This window comes from Lissotriton vulgaris, chromosome 5 (assembly GCF_964263255.1).
Source record: "Lissotriton vulgaris chromosome 5, aLisVul1.2, whole genome shotgun sequence".
In the NCBI taxonomy this organism is placed as follows: Eukaryota; Metazoa; Chordata; class Amphibia; order Caudata; family Salamandridae; genus Lissotriton; species Lissotriton vulgaris.
The window spans coordinates 404,393,331-404,413,149 of NC_141693.1; the positions used below are offsets into that span (position 1 = coordinate 404,393,331).

Here is a 19,819-nt window from a genome sequence, read left to right on the forward strand (position 1 = left end):
CTTAAGGGGTTAAGAAATAGAGAAGTACGTGCTTGGCTCTCCACAGATCATCAGCACATATTGGTGAGAAGCCGGTGAAATCAAGGTGACCATGCAGGTTTAAAAGGAGAGAATGTAGCGTTTAAACAGAATGGAAAATAGGATGGTCAAGGAACTTTGCAGGACACAGAGAAAGAAATAATTGCTAGCTTGCCACTTTCAAAGTCAAAGGGGGCTGATGGGCCTAGCAAAATGAGCACAGAGAGGGAATTCCATCTGTGTGGGAGAGTATGTCGACTCAGAAGTGAATGAGGGCTTCTCTGTAGCCTTGCCAAGACCCGTGTCCAACTTAACAGGGATCCATAATATGCAGGGACTTAGAAATGAATGGATTGAGGATACTCAATTTCCTTGACTTTTGGACTTCCAAGCGAGTACCTACAGAGGATTAGTAGTTGAGCATAACTGATGGTTCTAGTGAGCTTATTGAGGAGGGAGCTTCGTGTTGACTGTTTGAGAGGTTTTTGCCCCAGCGCTTATAGCGAGAGTTTTGATGTGGTCTGTCACAGGCATAGTGAGGGATTTCAATATCTCTCACTGCATTTTTTTGACCGTTCCTTGGAGGAGGTTCTTGTGAATGAATCTACTTTCTTTCAACGGTAGGAGGGTCATTCAGATTTCAGACTCAAGTGTGTTGCTTGTTTCAGACAATCGTACACATCAAGTATACTAAATAGATCATAACATAATAAATTCATGTCCAGAACATCATGCATCATTCATGTAGTTGAATTTCGGAAGGCTTTGGGTCACTGACGTTGAAAAGCTCTTTTAGTTTGTTCAATGCATCTTGCACTCTGGATGCCAAGAAATACTTTTTTCTATTCAGACAGAAGCTCTATCAAGGTCAACTTTAGACCTCTATCCAGCAGCCTTTAATTGTTCGCAAACTTGTTTTTACTTGGTCAGGTAAACCCAGCAATGGTTGAAAACTTAGTCTGCAGTACACCAGAAGGGAATTGTCCCAAAAGAGGCTCAGGGGTTAGGTGTAAAAGAGATTTGGACTGTTAGCTAGAACATAAAAAAGTGTTCCGGGGCTTGCAATGCAATAGTAAACCACGCCACTCTTATGAAAATCATTGTAGAAAGAATGTTGCAGACAGTGGTCCCTCAAGGTTTCAACCTCTCTCACACTATTTTAATATGTACTTGGGACATTTGGCCACCCTGCTCAAACTCTCCAAAGTGTATTGCAATTTTGCCGTTGAATACAGGGATTTGACCTACCTAAATGGCACTGCATTCCTCACAAAAATATTTTAAAACATTCGATGAACTTGTGAAGCCTCGTCATCTCGATTCGGACTGGCTTAAAAATGTGTTTCTCCCGATTTCTTCTTCCAACAAATACTCCTTTCCAGTAGAAGATTATCTAAAACTTCTTACTAGACTGCAACCAATTATGAAATGCTCATAACTGCCATGCTTTTTCCTTGCATTAATTTGAATCTCAATACCTATATAAAACATGACCCACAAGGACAAAGTAACAGTAGATTGGTTGAGACTCCTCTGGAGAATAAACCTGCTCACTCAGGGGGCAATTTCAAGTACATTGTTTAATCATGTATCTTATGCGGATTTATAAAGCATGTAGAAACCAGAAGACTTCCTAGCACGGTGCGAGTCCTAGTGTGCACCTTGGATTCTCTCTAGTTATACCAGACTGGGTTGGTTGGGGTAAAGCTAAGTTTTTAGTAGCTTTCTGAATTTAGTCACATTGGGTTCAGTTCTCAGACCAACTGGCCTTGAGTTTCATAATTAAGGGGCAAAAAGGAGAAAGATCTTCCACCCCATCCAGTCTTTTGAATATGCTGGACCCTCAAAAGACCTGCGTTGGAGGATCTTAAAGTGTTGGGTGCCAAAAAAAACCCTGATCATGGGGGATCCCATGTGTTTGGTTGCCCTATGAGCCAGGCATAGTGCCTTAAATGTTATTCTTTCCTCCACTGGAAGCCAGTGCAAGGAAGTTAAAGCGCTTTTAGCTGAGAAGTGTTTGGGTAGCTTAAAAATGGTCCTTGTATCGGTGTTTTGAACCACTTAAAGTTCCTTGACAACAGAGTTAGGTGAGCCCAGATAGAAGGCACTCCCATAGTCCAGACGGGAGAGAATGAGTGCCTAGACAACAATTCTCTGAGAGTGTGCCAGTAGTATATCTAGGATTTTGCGTAAAGTTCTCAGCATAGCAAAGAAAGATGTCGTCAATTTTTTTGCTTGTGTTTCCATAGATAGGGGGCTATCCAGCCACATGCCCAGACTTTTTTATAGGAGACAAGGGGAAAAGTGGAGTACCCTGGAGTCAAACCAACCTAAATTTGCTCCGGGGGTTGATTTATTCCCCACGAACGTCATATCGGTTTTGTCTCCGTTTAGTTTTAGTGAACAATTCACCATTCAGTGCACCCCCCTTTCTCGAGGCAGGGGACTAGCTGATGCTGGGAACCCACCTCTGGGCAAGGAAGACAACCAGTTGCGTGTAATCAGCATAAGAGACAATTGACACTCTAAATTCCTTAACGATGGAGGCCAATGGACGCACATCATTTTTGAAGAGTGTGAGGCTAAGTGCAGATTCCTGCGGGACACCATATTTCAAGAGAACAACCTCTGAATAGCAAGGGGGTTCATAAATCTGAAAGTACCTTTCCTTTAAGAATGAAGAGAGCCACTTTAGAGTACCATTCCTTATTCATATTTTGCTCAACCCAAGCACCAAGATCTCATGGTGGACCGTGCCGAACGCTGCAATCAGGTCAAAGAGAATGATGGCTGCTGCCCCTCCCTTGTCCAGCAACCGTTAACCTACTCTGTTACTTCACTAGTCAGATTAGACCACACCAGCTCTCTTTCCATAAGTATAGTAAAGAACCACCTGGCTCCCCTCTATGCCACTAAACATGCTGTGGCTAGGCTGTACACTTGTGCAAGAAACTTTGCTCATATCGTGCCTAGCTTGAGAACCCTCAGCTGACTTGCTATAGAGTACAGAAGTATTTTACAATTGGCTTGCATCACAAATAAATTGATTTATGTGTGGACTCCAAATTATGTTCTCCACTGGTCATCTCAGATGGTCTGACGCACTTCTACTGGCTAGTCTAAATTTTATGGGCAAAACAACACTAACTTAATACTTCTCTGGTATTATAACAAAAAGGTCTGGAAATGTATTCCAGTTGTTACCAGGCAATTTCTTCATATAAAACCTTGAAAAAAAGAAGTTTGCAAGTATTGCATATTTTTTCACTTTTTGGTAATAATGTGTTTTTGTATCCCTGTCACGCTGTATATATTGGTAGAATGTTATTTTGCTGTGTACTGATGCTCAATTCTCTATATAAACAATCTATTGTATTAACTAGCAAGCACCTGAATCCTTTGTATAAAACTGTTATCTTTTTAGGCCTGGTAGAACTATACAAAAACTGCTAATAAACAAATTATCATGCATTAAGTGAAATTGGCCAAACATGGCATATTCAGATTCAACTCTACATATTACATGACATATACTTGTCTCCTGTGACTCTTCCTATAAGTGTTCGAAGAGAAACAGCAGCTTCCTGAATTACAGCAGGCCCGCAGCGACATTTCTCCACTAACTTGCCCTACTGTAGCCACTTTTTTCAGGTACAGAGGACTCCTAGGTTTTGTCTGCTGGGCATCTACCCCTACATCCTGAAGAACAAAATTAAAAAGAAAGTAACAGCCATTAACCTGGTGTAGGTCAAAAGAGTAATTGCTCACACAATTAAGTGAAGAGAAAGTAAAAATATTCTCCTTATTGCAGATCAGCTTCTTTCGCGTATTCTATGCACACAAAGCTACCACAGTCCCATTTTGAGTCCTATCCCTGCAACCGAACAATGCTAAATATTCTCTAGCTCATCTATCAGCTCCACCACACATCGGCATGAACTCGCATACCCCCACACCCGACTCCTATTAGTGTAATCTACCACAAAGAAAATTGCATGGAATGGTTTGTTTAAGCACACACAACTAATTCCAATAACAACCAGTAACAATGGACTAACCACGTTGGTTTCCGAAGCAGCATGCTGACTGATATAAAGCGCTTTATTGCCTTGTCATAGGGAGTAAGCGCTAGTTATTGTAATTGCAATTGTAAATTATATTTAAATAGAGCTTACTACCTCTGACGAGGCATTGAAGCGCTTTACGCCAGCAGCACGCTGTTCCGGGAACCCAATGTTAGTGGTTAGTCCAGTGCTTATTGATAATAATTGGTTATTGGAATTAATAAATCTTGTGCTGTCAAAGAAACCATTGCATGCATTTACATAAGAATATTTGTAGTGGAAGGAATTAATAAGATTATCGGTGAACATTAGTAAGGGTATGTGAGTTCATGCAGCTGATTGGTGGAATTTATAAATTACCTAAGGGGGATGCAGTGGTATTACTGCTATATATATATGCAATACAATACTAGATGGGCCTCCTCAGAAGATTCACAGATATTCTCCATGACACAAAGATCTATCCAGACAGACACTCTGCTTAATCTACCCCTATATTTTCATTTCTGCTATAGGATTCCCTGCTTACTATGAGTATTAGAGGAACTATCACCCGTACAACAATGAAGAGGTGTACTATGATGAGAAATGTACAATAACAACTATCCATAAATAATCTAGTCACAAACACTGCATTATTCTTGTCAATTTCTTATAATAATGAAACAACGCCAAAGCAAATGGGAAACTATGATATAACTCAACCCAGAAAATACACTTTTGCCATTATTGGCACTGCCACATATGTTTAACAAGCATAGACTAATAAACTCCCACTCGAAACAAAGATCAATTCGCAACAATCATCAGCAGCTGTCTCACAGATTCAGCTGCAAAATTGTATTTAAGGCACTGGCACCCATAAGGGCTTCAGCCAGGATGCTGACAGCCCCCTGGTAGAACACTCCTCTGCAATGAGTGGCGAAAGAACCACAGTCACTTCATTACTGTTGAAGTTTCCCCAAGCTAAATCACGGTCTATGTGTAGACACAGAAAACACCTGACCTTTCTGAGAAGAACTAAATAGGGTAAACACATAGGCAATCCTGTTGAAATCAATAATTCTAGTCAAATAAAACCTCACAAACATGGATTGTATAAGGTGAGATTGGAAAGAACTTTAGTCATAACGGAAGGAACCCTCACAACCAAAGAAGAGAAAGAAACCACAGACAATATACTATTTTTTAACCTGCCTACAACTACTTAACCAATGTGATGAACACTGCAAAGAGCTTTAAAAGGAAGCAAATCAGTCAGACTTTATAAAATGTGAATGGCAGTTTGGACACTGTGACAGAGAAACAGCCCACTTTAAAGGATAGAAATTAAAATAGCCACAATTTTTTGGAGGAAAGTTTTGAAGGGAAGTGCACAGATGAACATGCTTGCTTTTAATATAGTGATACCAGGTTTGCTTCAGCTGAAGAGAAAAAAGAGTGGGCAGTCAGTGCAAGGCCAGATTGATGGCAATATACAATAATCCAATAATTCCACAAAAAAGGTGATGAATGGGAACAGGTATTCAAAGATGCAGAAAGGTCAAATCTGATTTGGGATTGTTTTGAAACTGTACAATGCTGTCCCGGACCATTCCAGGCAGAAGCAGTATCTGGCTCAGAAGAGCTTCACTTACATGATGGCAGTATGAAGTTCACACTTGAAAGGCCAGATTTTAAAGGCAAGGAGGGAGAGGTGTAGAGGGCAGTGAAGTTGTGGTGCGTAACCCCAGGGAGCTGGTGGTCTATCGGCTCTATGCTAGAAATGTTGGGCTCCAAGCTTATAAATTTAGGAGGACCTTATTTAATTTAGTACAATGAAGTTGACGGCGCCCTTGGTGTTGGAGGCATAATGGTCATAGGCAAAGACAATGCTCCTAGACATTCAGGAACATTGCATTGTTAAATGCAGACATCAACATATACAAGTCATTACTAGTTATGAGAATGCAGGGAGTAAAGACAAGCCTGATTCACCTAGATCAGTCTGGGTTTTTTCAAGGGAAGGGAGGAGATAATATGAAGATGATGTCTCAACTGATTTGCCTAGTGCAGATGTTACATTACCCATCTTTCCTTGTTCGCCTGCATGGCAAACAGGTGTTTGACAGGGTAGGAACATGCCAAAGGAAAGGAAGCACAAGGTCCAGCCATTCTATTTAGATTGGGTAAAGGCAGCGTATGGGAGTCCTGACTTCAGGGGAGAGGGTCAATAGTTATCCATCAAATGTGTTACACTTGGGCACAGGTAACAGATATGGAAACAGTCTGTCACCGTTATTATTTGTTGCATCACTCAAGCAATTGTCATTGCATATTAAGAACAGTAAGTCTGCAGAAGAGCTCAAATGTGGAACAGATGAGTTTAAACTCTTGATGTTGCCCGGTATTCGCTTGATTCATTGCTAAGTTCAGGGTCCTTTTTCCCAGAACTGACAAGTTATCTGACGATCAAGAGGGTGGTCTCTGTCTTCGAAAAAACATGGATAAATCAGAAGTGCTTAATCTGACCCTTTTGGATATGATGCAAGGAATGCTCAATGTCTCTTTGGCATTTCACTGGTCGCTGGTTCACAGAAATCTATTAAATATCTAGAGTATATCAGCCGCCCACTTTCGTAGGTGTGCCCCGGACGCTAGATACTGTGGTTCGTCCCTCACAAGGACATATCAAAGTCCTTGTTTTGCTGTCTAATAAACTACCTTCATAGATGTACTATCACTAGAAATAACCCTTACTGGGGCTGAAGAATTCGACGGAGCGAGACCTGAAACATTTATGTCAGGTATTTGAACACTCGGAATTCACTAACTGTAACACAACAAACATGATATACTGTGTACTATGTCCATATGACTTGGCTTATGTGGGGAAAACCTCTCAGGCCATCAAGAAAAGAATACCACAACATAGATCTCGAATTAAGTGCAAAGTACAGAATGCTCCAATGGTCCAACACTACATAGAAATAAATCATGGACTTTCTGATATGAAATGAACTGTTTTAACACATGTTAAGGGCCAGAATACGAAAAAGATTATTTCCAGGCTCGAAGCTAACATTATCTAACGTCTTCGTACAACCACCAATGGACTAAATTAAATTAATGAGATAGCCCAATGTTTCTAGTTTAATATTGGTTTAGAAATCCACGACCCATGTTAAAGCACACTCGCAGGTAAGGGCAACATGGAAACCACTGGGGACAGATACACTAGGGATAAGCCATACTAAAAATAAATCTTACAGGGCCTTTAGTTAATACATAAATCTATGCACTGAAAAAGAATTTGAGTTGTACCCCTTAGTGTTTATGCAATACAACACATGACTCTATGATGTATAAGATCTCAACTTTGTCAGACAAATGAAAAGTCAATCTGTCACGTTATTGCAGAATTAAAAGATGGCAGTTGTGTATACTTGCAAAATGTTCTTGTTGAAATTGACAAAAGTGATTAACATCTTATGCAAGTCAAAATGTACCCGTATAGTAAGTGAAGTTGCATGTTAATTAATTTTCAGGTAGATGCACCACTACAAGCTGTATGGGGTTGTCTGGAAGAATGAGATAAGATCATTGTCAATACAATACACTAGATTGCGTCCAGGGTGAATGGAGAATGTCTATCGTTAAGTAACACAACAATATATAGTTCAAGGAATGGGTTATTATGACGAGGGTCACAGGGAACTCGCCATTACGTGATGTTATCATGTTATAGGATACAGTAACATGGATTCAAAAGAATGCTAATTACTTTGTGAATAACAACCATTTTGACGGATTGATTGATAAAAAGAAGAGGAAGGCAGAAGGATTCTCTACGTAAACTGAAAGAATGTTAGTATCCATTGTGGCAACATCGGTGCCTATTGTGCCAAATAACAATTATGATTGATTGTGTTGGTGTATAATGGTCACTATGGTGACAAAAACTAGCACGTCCCCACATGGTGCATTCAATCCTATTACAAACACACACGATAGGGAGCTTGACTTTAAGAAAGGCCACGCCTCTATACTTCAACATCCACCACGGGCTGATTCGCACGTGCCGCGGTATAGAAAGACTCCAACACAGGAGTCAGGAACACTTAATTGAGGTAAATGATCGGGAATAAATATGTAACTTCTGTAATTTTAAGACATTTGTTTGCAGACACATGCGATTCGATTGGTTCCGCCTCACTCTAAAACTCGCGATCACAATTCTAATGTGGGCACTATATCGCTTTATAGATATTATGATGTGGTAAGCAGGGGTAACTTCCTGCAACTATATGTATGTACAGATAAGGAGGGATGGTATTATCGGCGGTTACCAAAATGATGCATGAAAGCGAAGTTTAAAACCCTGAATTTACTTATTTTTCATATGGTAGCCGCTTGCATGTAGCATTGCACAAACAGGAGACTCAACACTACGCAAAAACACCTGGGTTTCTAATCACAATTACAACAATGGCTGTAGATCAAACACAAGCAAGATGAAGATTTTGTCTTTTACATAGATAGGTTGCTATAAAAATACATCGCTTATGTTGGACTATCTTCAGGTCACCCACTCAATCAGGTATGATAATTCATTTATTTCATTGTGTCAAATAAAAGTTTTTGATTGTTAATAAGGCTTCGAATGTGGAAAAGAGAATAAAAATGATCAAAAATTCCTATTCCATTTAAATTTAGGGTCACATGTCGAAGAAAAAGCATGACTTAACCTCAAAGGAAATCTACTGTTCTCTTTGAGAAAAGCAGCAGGAAGTTGCTGCACTAATGGTATGTTACCGTATAAGTATATTCACATGTGGGAACAATTCCCACAAATAACTGTTTCAGGAAATACAAGGCTATATATATCATACAATAATTGTTTGATTTTACATTTTACACAGTGTCCATTCAATAAGTATTACAGCCCTGAAGAAGACCTTCCTTGAAATATATTCCAGGCCCAACACGAAGGTTGAAACGCGTCGGCGTACCTAAGGGAAAGGTGGCCAGGAGCTAACATTAATTGTTAAAAAAACGGGTACAGACGTGTTATACCAGTGATGTAATTCATGACACCACTCAAACATCCCGTGCTCTCCATGCCACTGGAGTCAAGCTATCCTGGCTGATGAGGGCTGACAGCCCGAAACCGGTCCTAGGATGCTTGTTTCCAGTCCAGGGAGGACCTGGCCTGGCAGTTCGGGCTGGACTGTTCCCATTGGGCACAGGATCAAGACTGATTTGCATATGGTTGGGTCCAAACTGGAATGGCATGGTGAGCAAAAAAACGATGTATTTAGGCCCAGATCTTTGTACTGGGGTGAATGTGTAACATTGTTCTGCAATCTGTCCACCAATTGTTATTTTTGCACCACTCAAACAAATAGCGCTCGACCACCACTAGAATAGGGTCAAACAGTACGTCTTGGACTGTACATGAGAGGGTTAAAATTGATTACAACCCCATCTATTTATTTTCAAAATGTAGGACACTATAAATGTCACTTTGATCATTTTAACTATATGTCTAAAGATTAATGTGATACTGTATTTAAGTTTGTACTGATTGTGTCTGTAATTAATCTGTTCATATTGTACACATTCATGTGTGTGTGTATATATGTGAATGTTTGTCTTTTTTCAAGTGTTGAAATAATCTATTGACAAACACAACTGTTTATTTCTTTGGATTTCTTTTGGGAATGTTGTTGGCATCATAATTTCAGTGTATAGTATTTGAGAATGTTCAAATCATCAATAGTCAATTAATTGACGACAAGAAAAACAGTATATATGCTTTTCTATATAAGAAACTATTAGATAAATGGTTTAAGGGGTACCTCTTTTCAATAAATAAAAGTTACATTCTTAGGGCATACCAATCCTGAAAAGAGACCCAGTTATTAGGATAAGTCCTGAGCATAAAGCAATGTCTGACTTGCAGAATTATTAAAGCACTGTCTCAGAACAAAGCAATCCTTTCTAATCATAGCCCCTTAACCTACAAAATGAAGTGATGTAGAGCCATGATTCAAGTAGAGGGGCAAAAACGGCTGCAGGAGATTCCAAGAGCCATGGAAACCATACTCAGCACACCAAAAGCAAGGGTTGTGGCCTCACCTTTGGTGTGGCAGATTCAACTATGACTGTAATTAGGGATGGCTCCAGGGCGGTGCAACCAAATTGGGCACTGATTTGGGTGGGGGTGTTGTGTTTGAATAATATCATGGTTTTAAAAGTACATGCCGCCACGTACCTGCCCTCCAGCAATTTTCAGGCAACAATAAATATGTCAAGATAACTCCGGTGATTAATGTACTTTCTTGAGAGAGATCAGGTTTGTCTAGTGGAAGTTTTGGCTCAAGGTAAAGTACGTCAGAGGGTTAATATGCCTGCTGCAAAGAAGTACCATGCAGATCACAAAGTGCATATAATGTAAAAAGGTCAGTGTGTTGCTACCTTTTTGATTATTAAAGAGAACCAACAACCATGGTGTTACGCTTTAAGCTTCTCAAGACCAAGCACTATTAAACTATACTGCCTACTAGTATGGATGACGTGACTAATACACCATACAGTCCTTTGTCTACAGAGTATAGTCCTCTGTCTTATATAACATTTCCTATACACTGATTTAAACATGTATGATTGAATCTCCGGGTAGTGTGTGTGTTCTAAAATGCTCTGCTACCCTATACTGGTATAAGTGACACTAAAAAGCGAATTAAATGCATCTGAGCGAGAGTGATTATGGAGACTTAAGGAGAACTAATAAAGCGTGGTAGTGAGGGAATCAATGAAGGAGGTGGTCATTGGTATGCACCAACAAACCCTGTCGCACCAGGCGCTACCAGCGCTGAAGCCTGCCCTGACTGTCATGAATAATCTTACACATGAGATTAAATTTCATATTACCCGCAACACTATAAAAGAGAGAACTGTGAATGTACTATTGTTTAAGTATGTGTTGTTATTGAACTATGTTGTATTTTAGGTGTTGCGTCTAATTGATATAAACATTGTGAGGTCATATGCATTGTTTATATTGTTTGAGTCATGGTATGCATGGCGGTTGTGCTAATTTTGAGTTTAGTTACTAATCATAACTTGCAAACTTCAGTGGTATTTCAATTTTAATTCAAATCCATAACTGTACTTTAACTGTGGCTTTTTAAGTACATTTCTGAATTTTTAAGCATACTTAAATGTGTTACAACTAATCCTATCCATTACTTAACTTAAACCTTGATTTTTTTCAGTGAATAACTGGGATGTTTGGCCATATATCCATATATTATATCAAACGTACGTGAAAGTATACCCTGACTCACTGTGCACAGTTGTGGGGCTAGGCCTTACCCCTGATCCTGCACATGTGGCCACCCCAACTGTGCATGAGCCACGGCCATATGCAGTGGGAGTTGGCCACAGGGATTGGCACTGCACCCAACCTGCCGTAAGCAGTCAACCTCCATTGCGGATGGCTAAAAGTTGTGTGCAGTGAAGGTTCGATGCAGTGCGTGGCATATGACCAGGTTCTGGGATTTAATTTTTTAAGGTTTCCTAACCATAATGTTGGGTTTGCTTACTTTTGTAGAACTGTGGCTCTTTACTGGGCCTCCTGCGGGGTTTCTAGACTAGGTTCAGTAGCCCTACAGTAGGTTTAACAAGGGTCTAAGACCCCTTGACATACGTTTGTCAAGCCATAACCTGGGTTTGTGGACTTCAGGGGCTAGGAACCCAGCATAAAGGCCTGCAAACCCCACAACAAAACAAATCAACACTTTTGTTTTATTTTTCAACCATGGGGTGCCTTCTGTATTCCACCTCCCTTACCAAAGCCAGGGGCTCAATTAATTTTCTTTTTGCCCTTTTACAGCCACTTCATTTTTATTTTTCAAGACACAGGGACTGAGTGCCTGCATCCTGCAATGGTAGCCACAACATTTTTCTTCAAGTTGAGTCCAGCCAATCCGAGAACTTCTGGTCCATGAACTAGGCTCTGGGTTTGCAGGTACGAATGGATGATGGGAGAAAGAACAAACAACCTTGTCTGATGAGATTTGGATATTGTTTAAAAACTGTGTCTACAAATGGTTAAAAAACAGGTTTTTTGACTATTTACTGCTTACCAGTTCTAGATATCTCTAACTTGATTGACAGCTCACATTACTCTGCGGCATTCCAGAGATGCTTTTGTAATGCTAATTTCTTTAATAATATTGAACAGATCTACATCAAAGCAAGCAAAGGCACTTCCTCTGATGAATTTCTACTTTCATGGCAAGATTTGTGTAATTCTGTTCAGCCACTTTTCATATTTTTTCTGGAGAGCCCATTTTCCTATGGGAGTCAAAATAGGAATGGCCACCTTTTGTTTTGTGCCATCTCTTTATTTGCCCATCTCACCCCGCCCTCCCTCTAGGCAGTTCTGCATGAAACTTACCATGCTGAACACAAATGAAATGACTTTTTTTAATGGCACTAAAGTTGTTAGAAAAACATAAAACAGCTTTGCAATAAAAAGTTACATCTAACCATGAGTAGAAAGACGCTATTTCTGCCTTTGTCACATGTATACGTGTGTGCATATATAAATACACACACCTATATTAAGTGATTTGAAATCCCTGCAACAACTGCATTAACTTATTAAGCTACACTAGTGGTTACTTTACTGATCATGTAAAAAAGTAGCAACACACTTCTCAGTTTTTCTACCCATGTGTAGGGCGGACTGTGTTTGCATGCTTTTAACTTACAGTTGTCACCAGCCACAGAGTAATATTCAAATGTCACTTCTATCTCCCTTCCTCTCCACATGAATAGGTGCTTCCATCTTTGAAATACAAATGCAGAAGCAAGCAGAATTAAACATTGTATTCAACTAATGTTGTCTCAAGCTGGGTGCAAATGTAAGACCACACACTGATCCTGTAACGAAACACAAGATATGATTGTTATGTCATCACGTGTAAGACGATATTGTCAAAGCGGATAATTATTGGCGAATTATTGGCGAATTTTTTTTTCCAAAACAACAGAGGCGAAATATTGGGAAAAATAAGTCACGTGTGTGCCCTGTTGGTCCTTTTTGAGATGGTGATATCTTTTACTAGCCTATCATTACGTTTTGTGTTTGGGCGTCATAAGCACACAACCCTAAATTAATAAAATGGGTATTTTCGATGTTCTATTACATATGCACATTGATACTAATGGAGTCATAAATAGCATGATGCTTCAAATCAAAAGATAGTCACACTCGTAAAATCTTTCACACAAAAAATCCCTAGTCATTAAGATTAGCAATGCAATGTATAAAGCATACGTGCCTCCGTCCAAGCAGGTTTCCACAGACACAATTTGCAGCAAATGATTTAAACTAAAGTGCTTTAGGCCGCTCAAAAGGTATAGAAAGCGCTATATAACTAACCAACCAACAGAATAGTTAGAATAAGGTGTATTTTGTAAAGCAGAGAGTGACAAATTAATCAAATTGAAAGGGGTTACCTCAAATTGGAACCTGTAATAACGCATAAATTGAATGAAAAGTAAACAAGGACCTTTAGCAGAGAAGAGGTTCAAGTGAGTCTGTTCCCTTAAATGTGCCCCACCCCGACAGACACACAGCCGCATTCCAGCAGGGACAGAGCAGACCTATATCCCTTACATCTTGTTGCTTCATGATATTATCAGGCGGCGAAGCCTTCGATGTAACGCGAGAAAATATCAGGCAATTATTTAATTACATGGGGCACTTTTAGCATGATGTGGGTCTTTAATTCACAAGAGAAAATTTACGTTTTTAACTGAAAAAATATAATTTAAAAAATAAACAAACTCGTCCCTCCTTAAACTTCAGACATCAGATGTGATCTCTGCTTTCCCTTGCCACGCTAAAAATACACTTTCCAACACTGCGGATCATACACCGAAATAAAAACAGATCAGCTTTCCCCTCCAAGCATCCAATGAACGCCGGTAACTAGTTAAATGCCGAAACACCACATTAGGGCTAAGTTTGCCACCAGCAGAGCCTGCAAAGGGTGCACGGTGGGCAGCAACAGCTGAAGAGGTCTCTTACTTGCTCGCAGAGCCATGTTTGTGCTTGCCTGGTGGAGTTTGTCCGAGGTTTCCTAGAGGTGTTCGTATTCGTCGTCCGCAGGCTGCTTAGCTCAAAGGTAATCCGAGATAGGATAAACATAGTAATCCGTGCGGCTCATGCTCGCTTTCCCAAGATCGCCGGAGCTCCCCTCGGACACCACCTTGCTCCCATGTGCTTGCTCCCAGAGTTCCGCCCCGGCCGGGATCGAAGTTGGTCTCAAAGTGGAAACAAGGCAGCGAAAGTGAACCACGAGCAGCGATTCTGCGGGAAGGGGGACCTCGAAGCAGCGCGCGCGCCCCCACGTAAAGCTTCTTGCGACGGGATTAGAAACTTCCCCGGAGAGCTTCCCGCGGGACTGACCACTCGTATAATTGAAGCTTCGGCTGATTTGTATGTAAATGCGCTCGCGAGGGGTGTAACCTTCCTGTAACCTGACTCGTTTTACACCCACAGCCCGGGAATTCAACAGAGAGCCGTCTCCCACATTTAGGAACCAGGGGTGTGTGTGTTTTCATACTACTTCCGATTTCAGAATCAAAACAATTGTAAAAGAGCTGACGCTTGCAGATCGGACTGTTGTAAAGGTCTGTTGCCCACACTGCGTACTCCACCCACAGGCCACACAGGAAGGAGAACACAGAGAGGAAGTGTTTATTGGAAGGCGCAGGTGGGCTTAGGTCACAGCCAACAGTATGCCTCAGGCCGTTTGCAGTCTCTCTCTCTCTCTTAATATAACATTCACGTATTATAAACAAAAACATGTTTAGAATGGGATGCGCACATCCGGACGTGTCCAAAAGAAGCGCTGGCCTGAACAGGTGTTGCACCGGCTATGTGATCGATCGAGTGTGGTCAAAAGAAACGCCCACAGTCAATAGGGCAACACATGGAGGCTGGTTTACACCCACACTTACCCTTGTGATACCAGAGGACGGGGAGAGCGCAAAACTAGAAAGGGAAGCAACTTAAAACACATTGTACACCCTCCCACTCCCCAGACACTTCCCCGCCCACCCGCTCATGCCTTGGGTTTAATGTGACAAGGCATCCCGGATTTGCCTGGACAGTCCCGGTTTTCCACGTGCTGTCCCGGCAAATTTCAAGAAATTAAGCTCATGTCCCTGTTTTTAGAGAGGGTCAGCTGAAAACGCTGGGAGGTATATTTAAGTTTTGCAAAGTAGTGATAGTTAGCTGCGGTTATAAGAAGTCAATTTAATTAATAGGCCAGCTACTGGGTTTGAAAATAGCATTTTATATACCTTCTTACTGCCTCTTCTGTAATTCTCTGCTAAGGAGCACTGTCATTCTGTGCGCTGTGTGGAAGTAAATTGGTAGTCCTTATATTTTTGGGAAATGTCCTGGTTTTGGCTTTAAAATTCTAGTCACCCTACTTGGATTATTAAAAGCACACCTTGACGACAGGACAGATTTCAATGTATCAGTAAAGGTCATGGAGATAAACTGTAGATTCGGAAAACTACATATCAAAATATTTATGTGATTATGCGCCTTGGCTTACAGCAATGTAATTTAGACATTTGTTTGAACTGATTCACAGTGGCAAGAGCCACTGGGCAAGAGTGTGCTTTGCAATAGAATGTGTGCCCTGGTACTCCACATGAGAAACTCTATTTGGTATTTATGATACCGTGTCCTCAAGCATCTGGTCATTAATCAGACTGTGATAACGGATTCTGAATTTTCTATATGTCCAGATTAAGACCGCTGTCTGTAGGCATTTGGCCGAAACAATGATGTTGACATGGCACATTAGTCAAAATCTTACAATCTGTGTAGTTTAGTATTTTCTCTCTCTAGACTGATTGTGCTTTTTTATAATACATATGGGTGGCTGTTAAGGGAGAAAGAAGGTGTGATTGGCTGTGGAAAGGTGAATAATGGATTCATATCCATGGCTCACTCAAAATATTTAGAAAAGAACCTTAAGCAGTAATAGTTTGAGACGTTCCTCACTACCAGGTTATTCTAAAGGAACAAAGGTTGGAAACAGTGGGAACTATAAGTGCCACATTCCTAAAATGTGTGTTATGGAAAATCGTTTTCGAATTTTAAATGGCAAAAAAGAAAACAATAGAATGAAAATTGTATTGTTGAAGGAAGTGTGCGTAGGTCTTAAAAGCAGGTTGCGTCTCAGAGGAGCCAGTCATTATTTTTTTCCATTTAACCAGTGTAATCATCTTACAATGTGTCTCTCAAATCTCTCTCCTAAATAAGGGGTTTCTGTCGTCATACAATGCTATGTTTTGATGACCGGTTTGCTGAAATCTATGTAACAATTTCTGTTTGAGATGCTCAAAAATTAGCAAATTATAATCAATATTCAGGTTGTTACGGCTTCCGCCAACTTGTGGAAGAATATAATAAACTCTACCTTTACGAAATTTAAAAGAAAAAAACTTTGAGAGGAACCTGGCAACAATTCAAAGAGTTGATTCTTTAAGTAAGGAATGCTAGGCTTTAAATATAGTGCTAATAAAAGGGGGGGGGGGGGGATTCCTGTGGTTCTTCTAGGAAAAGTTAACCATGTGAGTGATTTATTGCCTGAACAGGGGTAGAGCTGAAAGAATTTGGAGTCCTTTCCGATGGAGGTTATTGCTGCTGAGCAGTCCGACCATAAAGTAAACAAGCACTGGCAAAGCCAATAGGTCAACTGGTACAAAATGGCACACGTTTTCAGCTCCAACAAGGCATGTGTACAGAGGACCAGGATCTGCTCGGGACCCAATATGGCAGTCAGCGATAGTCGTGAGGCCATGACGACCTAGTGTTGATTGGGGCTGAGCAAGGTGAAATGCTGCCCCACTCTGGCGCTGAAAGGAGGAAGATGCCGACGACTGAAGCGATTACAACGGACAGACAGAGCGCCAAGCAGGAAGCGATTGTACACAAGAACACCAGCTCGGAAGGAAGAAGGAGAAACAAGCAGAGAGGATGAGGTGGTCTGCGATGCTGGAGAGAGACAGAATGGAAGCAGCAGGTGGCCTGAGAGCCCCAACCCACCGCGAACAAGCCCGACTGTCTGGTGAGAGACCATGACGCCCCAGGTACCACATCGACTACGGCCCTGGAGATTGGTCGTGGATAGAGTACCACATCCACGGCCCTGTAGATGGGTGGTGGCTAGAGGCAAGTGCTGAGAACCGTAATCTCACAGTGGTGGCGGTGGTAGGCTAAATGAGAGAGAGGGAAGGATGGTAAAACATCTTGAGTAATTCTGCACTGCAGTATACAGTGGTGAAGGATACTGCACAGGGTGGTTGTGTATAAAGCAGTGAACACGGGCTCAGAATAGGTGGTGGTAGGATGTACGCTCATCCTAGACAAGGCTTTGCTTTATTATTTTGATACTTGTTGATTTTTTCAGGGGGTATCCATTCTCTATGACCGGCCATACGGGGCGATAAGCAGCAGAGGATCCGAAGACCAAGAAGGACAGCGAAGGCTGGGGAGCAGCCTTTTCTGAAGTGTCTCCTTCATAAATTTGTCTCAGGCCAAGACTTGCTAAAACCTAGTCTAAAAAAAATAATTGGGAATCATTAAAACCTCGTCCCTGGGTCCTTCCATTTATAACAGCATGCCACTGACCATTGTCACAGGGAATATGTGCCACACTCGCAGAGCAGCAAATTCCTCAGAAAAGACAGCACCAGCAGCACCACCACCCAGTTCACAGCTGAAGCATAAGGCTGCTTTAGCAAACAAACTACATTTTAATGTTGATTGATAGAAAATGTTATAGATTGATCATGAGATTTACCACCGTATGCATCTACAATTAGTAACAATTATCCATGTCCAGCAGGTGTGCTTCAAGAGTACCACCCTTCCTTGTACACATTCCTCACTCTGGTATTGAAATCTATGTTCATCCTTATTTTACGTCTACTTACTCTTCCTGGGAAACAGCAATAACGATGACGGCCGAACCACACATTGCCTTTGCAACACGGTCAGAACAACAAATGCGTCTTAACCACGCATTTCTTTACCACATGTGTCGTTACAACGGCGTGCCTTAGGTAGAGCGGCGTTGGACATTAAAGTCTAACGCTTTTCCTACTCTTGCAAGGACTTGAGTTAGAATAGTAAATTATACTGTGCCAATGTCCAACGCTTTCCCTAAGGCTAGTCGTTGTAAAGACTTGCGTGGAAAAGGAATGCATGGTTAAGACGCATTCTTAATTCTGACCGCGTAGTTAAGGAACACGTGGTTTAGGCATGCAGGTTGTGTCATACAATCACCTTTTCCTTCTGAAAAGTGTCTAAAATTACTGCACGCCCCTGCCATTCACAGGACACCTCACATTAACGCTCACTACTGGAATATGTGCCCACCTCAATCAGAGGGTTACCACTTCTCTGGTCATGATAGAAAAATGCCTTAAAATCACCTGTTATAACTGCAGAATCATTTCCCCAATTACCACTGCCCCACAAGTGCAACATAATCACGAGAACTAAGCATCTTAAACACTAACAAGACCACTTGGAAACTGTTGCTTAATCCTAACAGTAACAAAATAATATACAGGGCCATTTCAAATCTCTGGAAATAACCCAGTGTACTATGACCCAATTTAGTGGCATTTAATTTACCAACCTCGAAATAGCAGAAGGCAGAGTTGGCCCTGCGGGAATTGAAACATATGACCTAATATTGTTTTGATCTCCACCATCCTTCATGCATCTTAATTTGTGTACCCAGGCACTCCTGAAAGCCAGGTTGCTCACCGTTTGAAGGCCACTTTGTGCAGCGTTGCGGAATTCAATGCAATACCAACTAAATACATTTGAATAAATCTAATTTTACCCGCTCAGCAATCCTCACTATATGGACTTCACATGTATAAATGGCCGAGACCTTCAAATGGGATCAAGCCTGCGGACTAAAAGTAAAACCCAGATCTGCGAAGAAGGGTGCCCAGTAGGCTACCGGCCTTAAACATTGGAAAGCTAACTTTAAAAGGAAACACTGCAAGGGATTTAGGTAAAAACAGGGGGAACATGGTGCTGATAAAACTATGTATGGCAATAGAAAGGAAGCTCATCTCTACATTTTGAGCAAAGATTCGTTAGTCCTAGCGTATAAGACTACCGAGCTAAATTAATGAATGCACCCTCCCCAGGGTTAGGAATGGTGGAGTTACGATGGAGAATTTGGGGTCATTCGGGGTGGTATTTGCTTAGATTTGGCATTCTCAACAAAATGTGTGAAGTTATATGTGCGTTAGGATGTAAATGCGTAGGCGCTCGACATTGTTGGATAACACGCGGCTTATTTCTTTTTTAAATGTGGGCTTTGCAATTGCAAGGACGCTTTTAAGGCCAACTTGAGTTTTTAAATGTATTTGCCTCCCGTGAATTTCTGTGCATTATGGGATAATAGATTACGTGTAAATAGACGTGATAGTACAATTGTGATGTATAATGAATCAGAAGGACGTTTGGCCACAGAAATGTCAATAAAGGTTTGATCGATTTGGGCTGCTGTCATTTTTTACACTGCCTTGTACCTCGCTTCAGGAAGATGTTTTCAAATCATTTGAAAGCTACACATTCACCAAGAGCAAAGAATTATTTAGAATGCTCCCTGCATCTCAGTTCACAC

General features: G+C 41.1%; 1 protein-coding gene across 11 annotated transcripts in view; it reads right to left on the reverse strand.

The window, feature by feature from the left end:
* ANK3 (ankyrin 3) overlaps positions 1–19,819 on the reverse strand; it is a 2,005,091-nt gene that overhangs the window by 338,476 nt on the left and 1,646,796 nt on the right. For 2 of the 11 annotated variants that reach the window (XM_086921767.1, XM_086921766.1), the window contains exon 1: positions 14,170–14,596. The exons of the other annotated variants lie outside the window; for them this stretch is intronic. In XM_086921767.1, coding sequence (XP_086777893.1) covers positions 14,170–14,185 — 16 coding nt within the window. In that variant the 5' untranslated portion in view covers positions 14,186–14,596. Of the gene's footprint in view, positions 1–14,169; positions 14,597–19,819 lie in introns of those variants that run through there. 11 annotated transcript variants of the gene reach the window in all.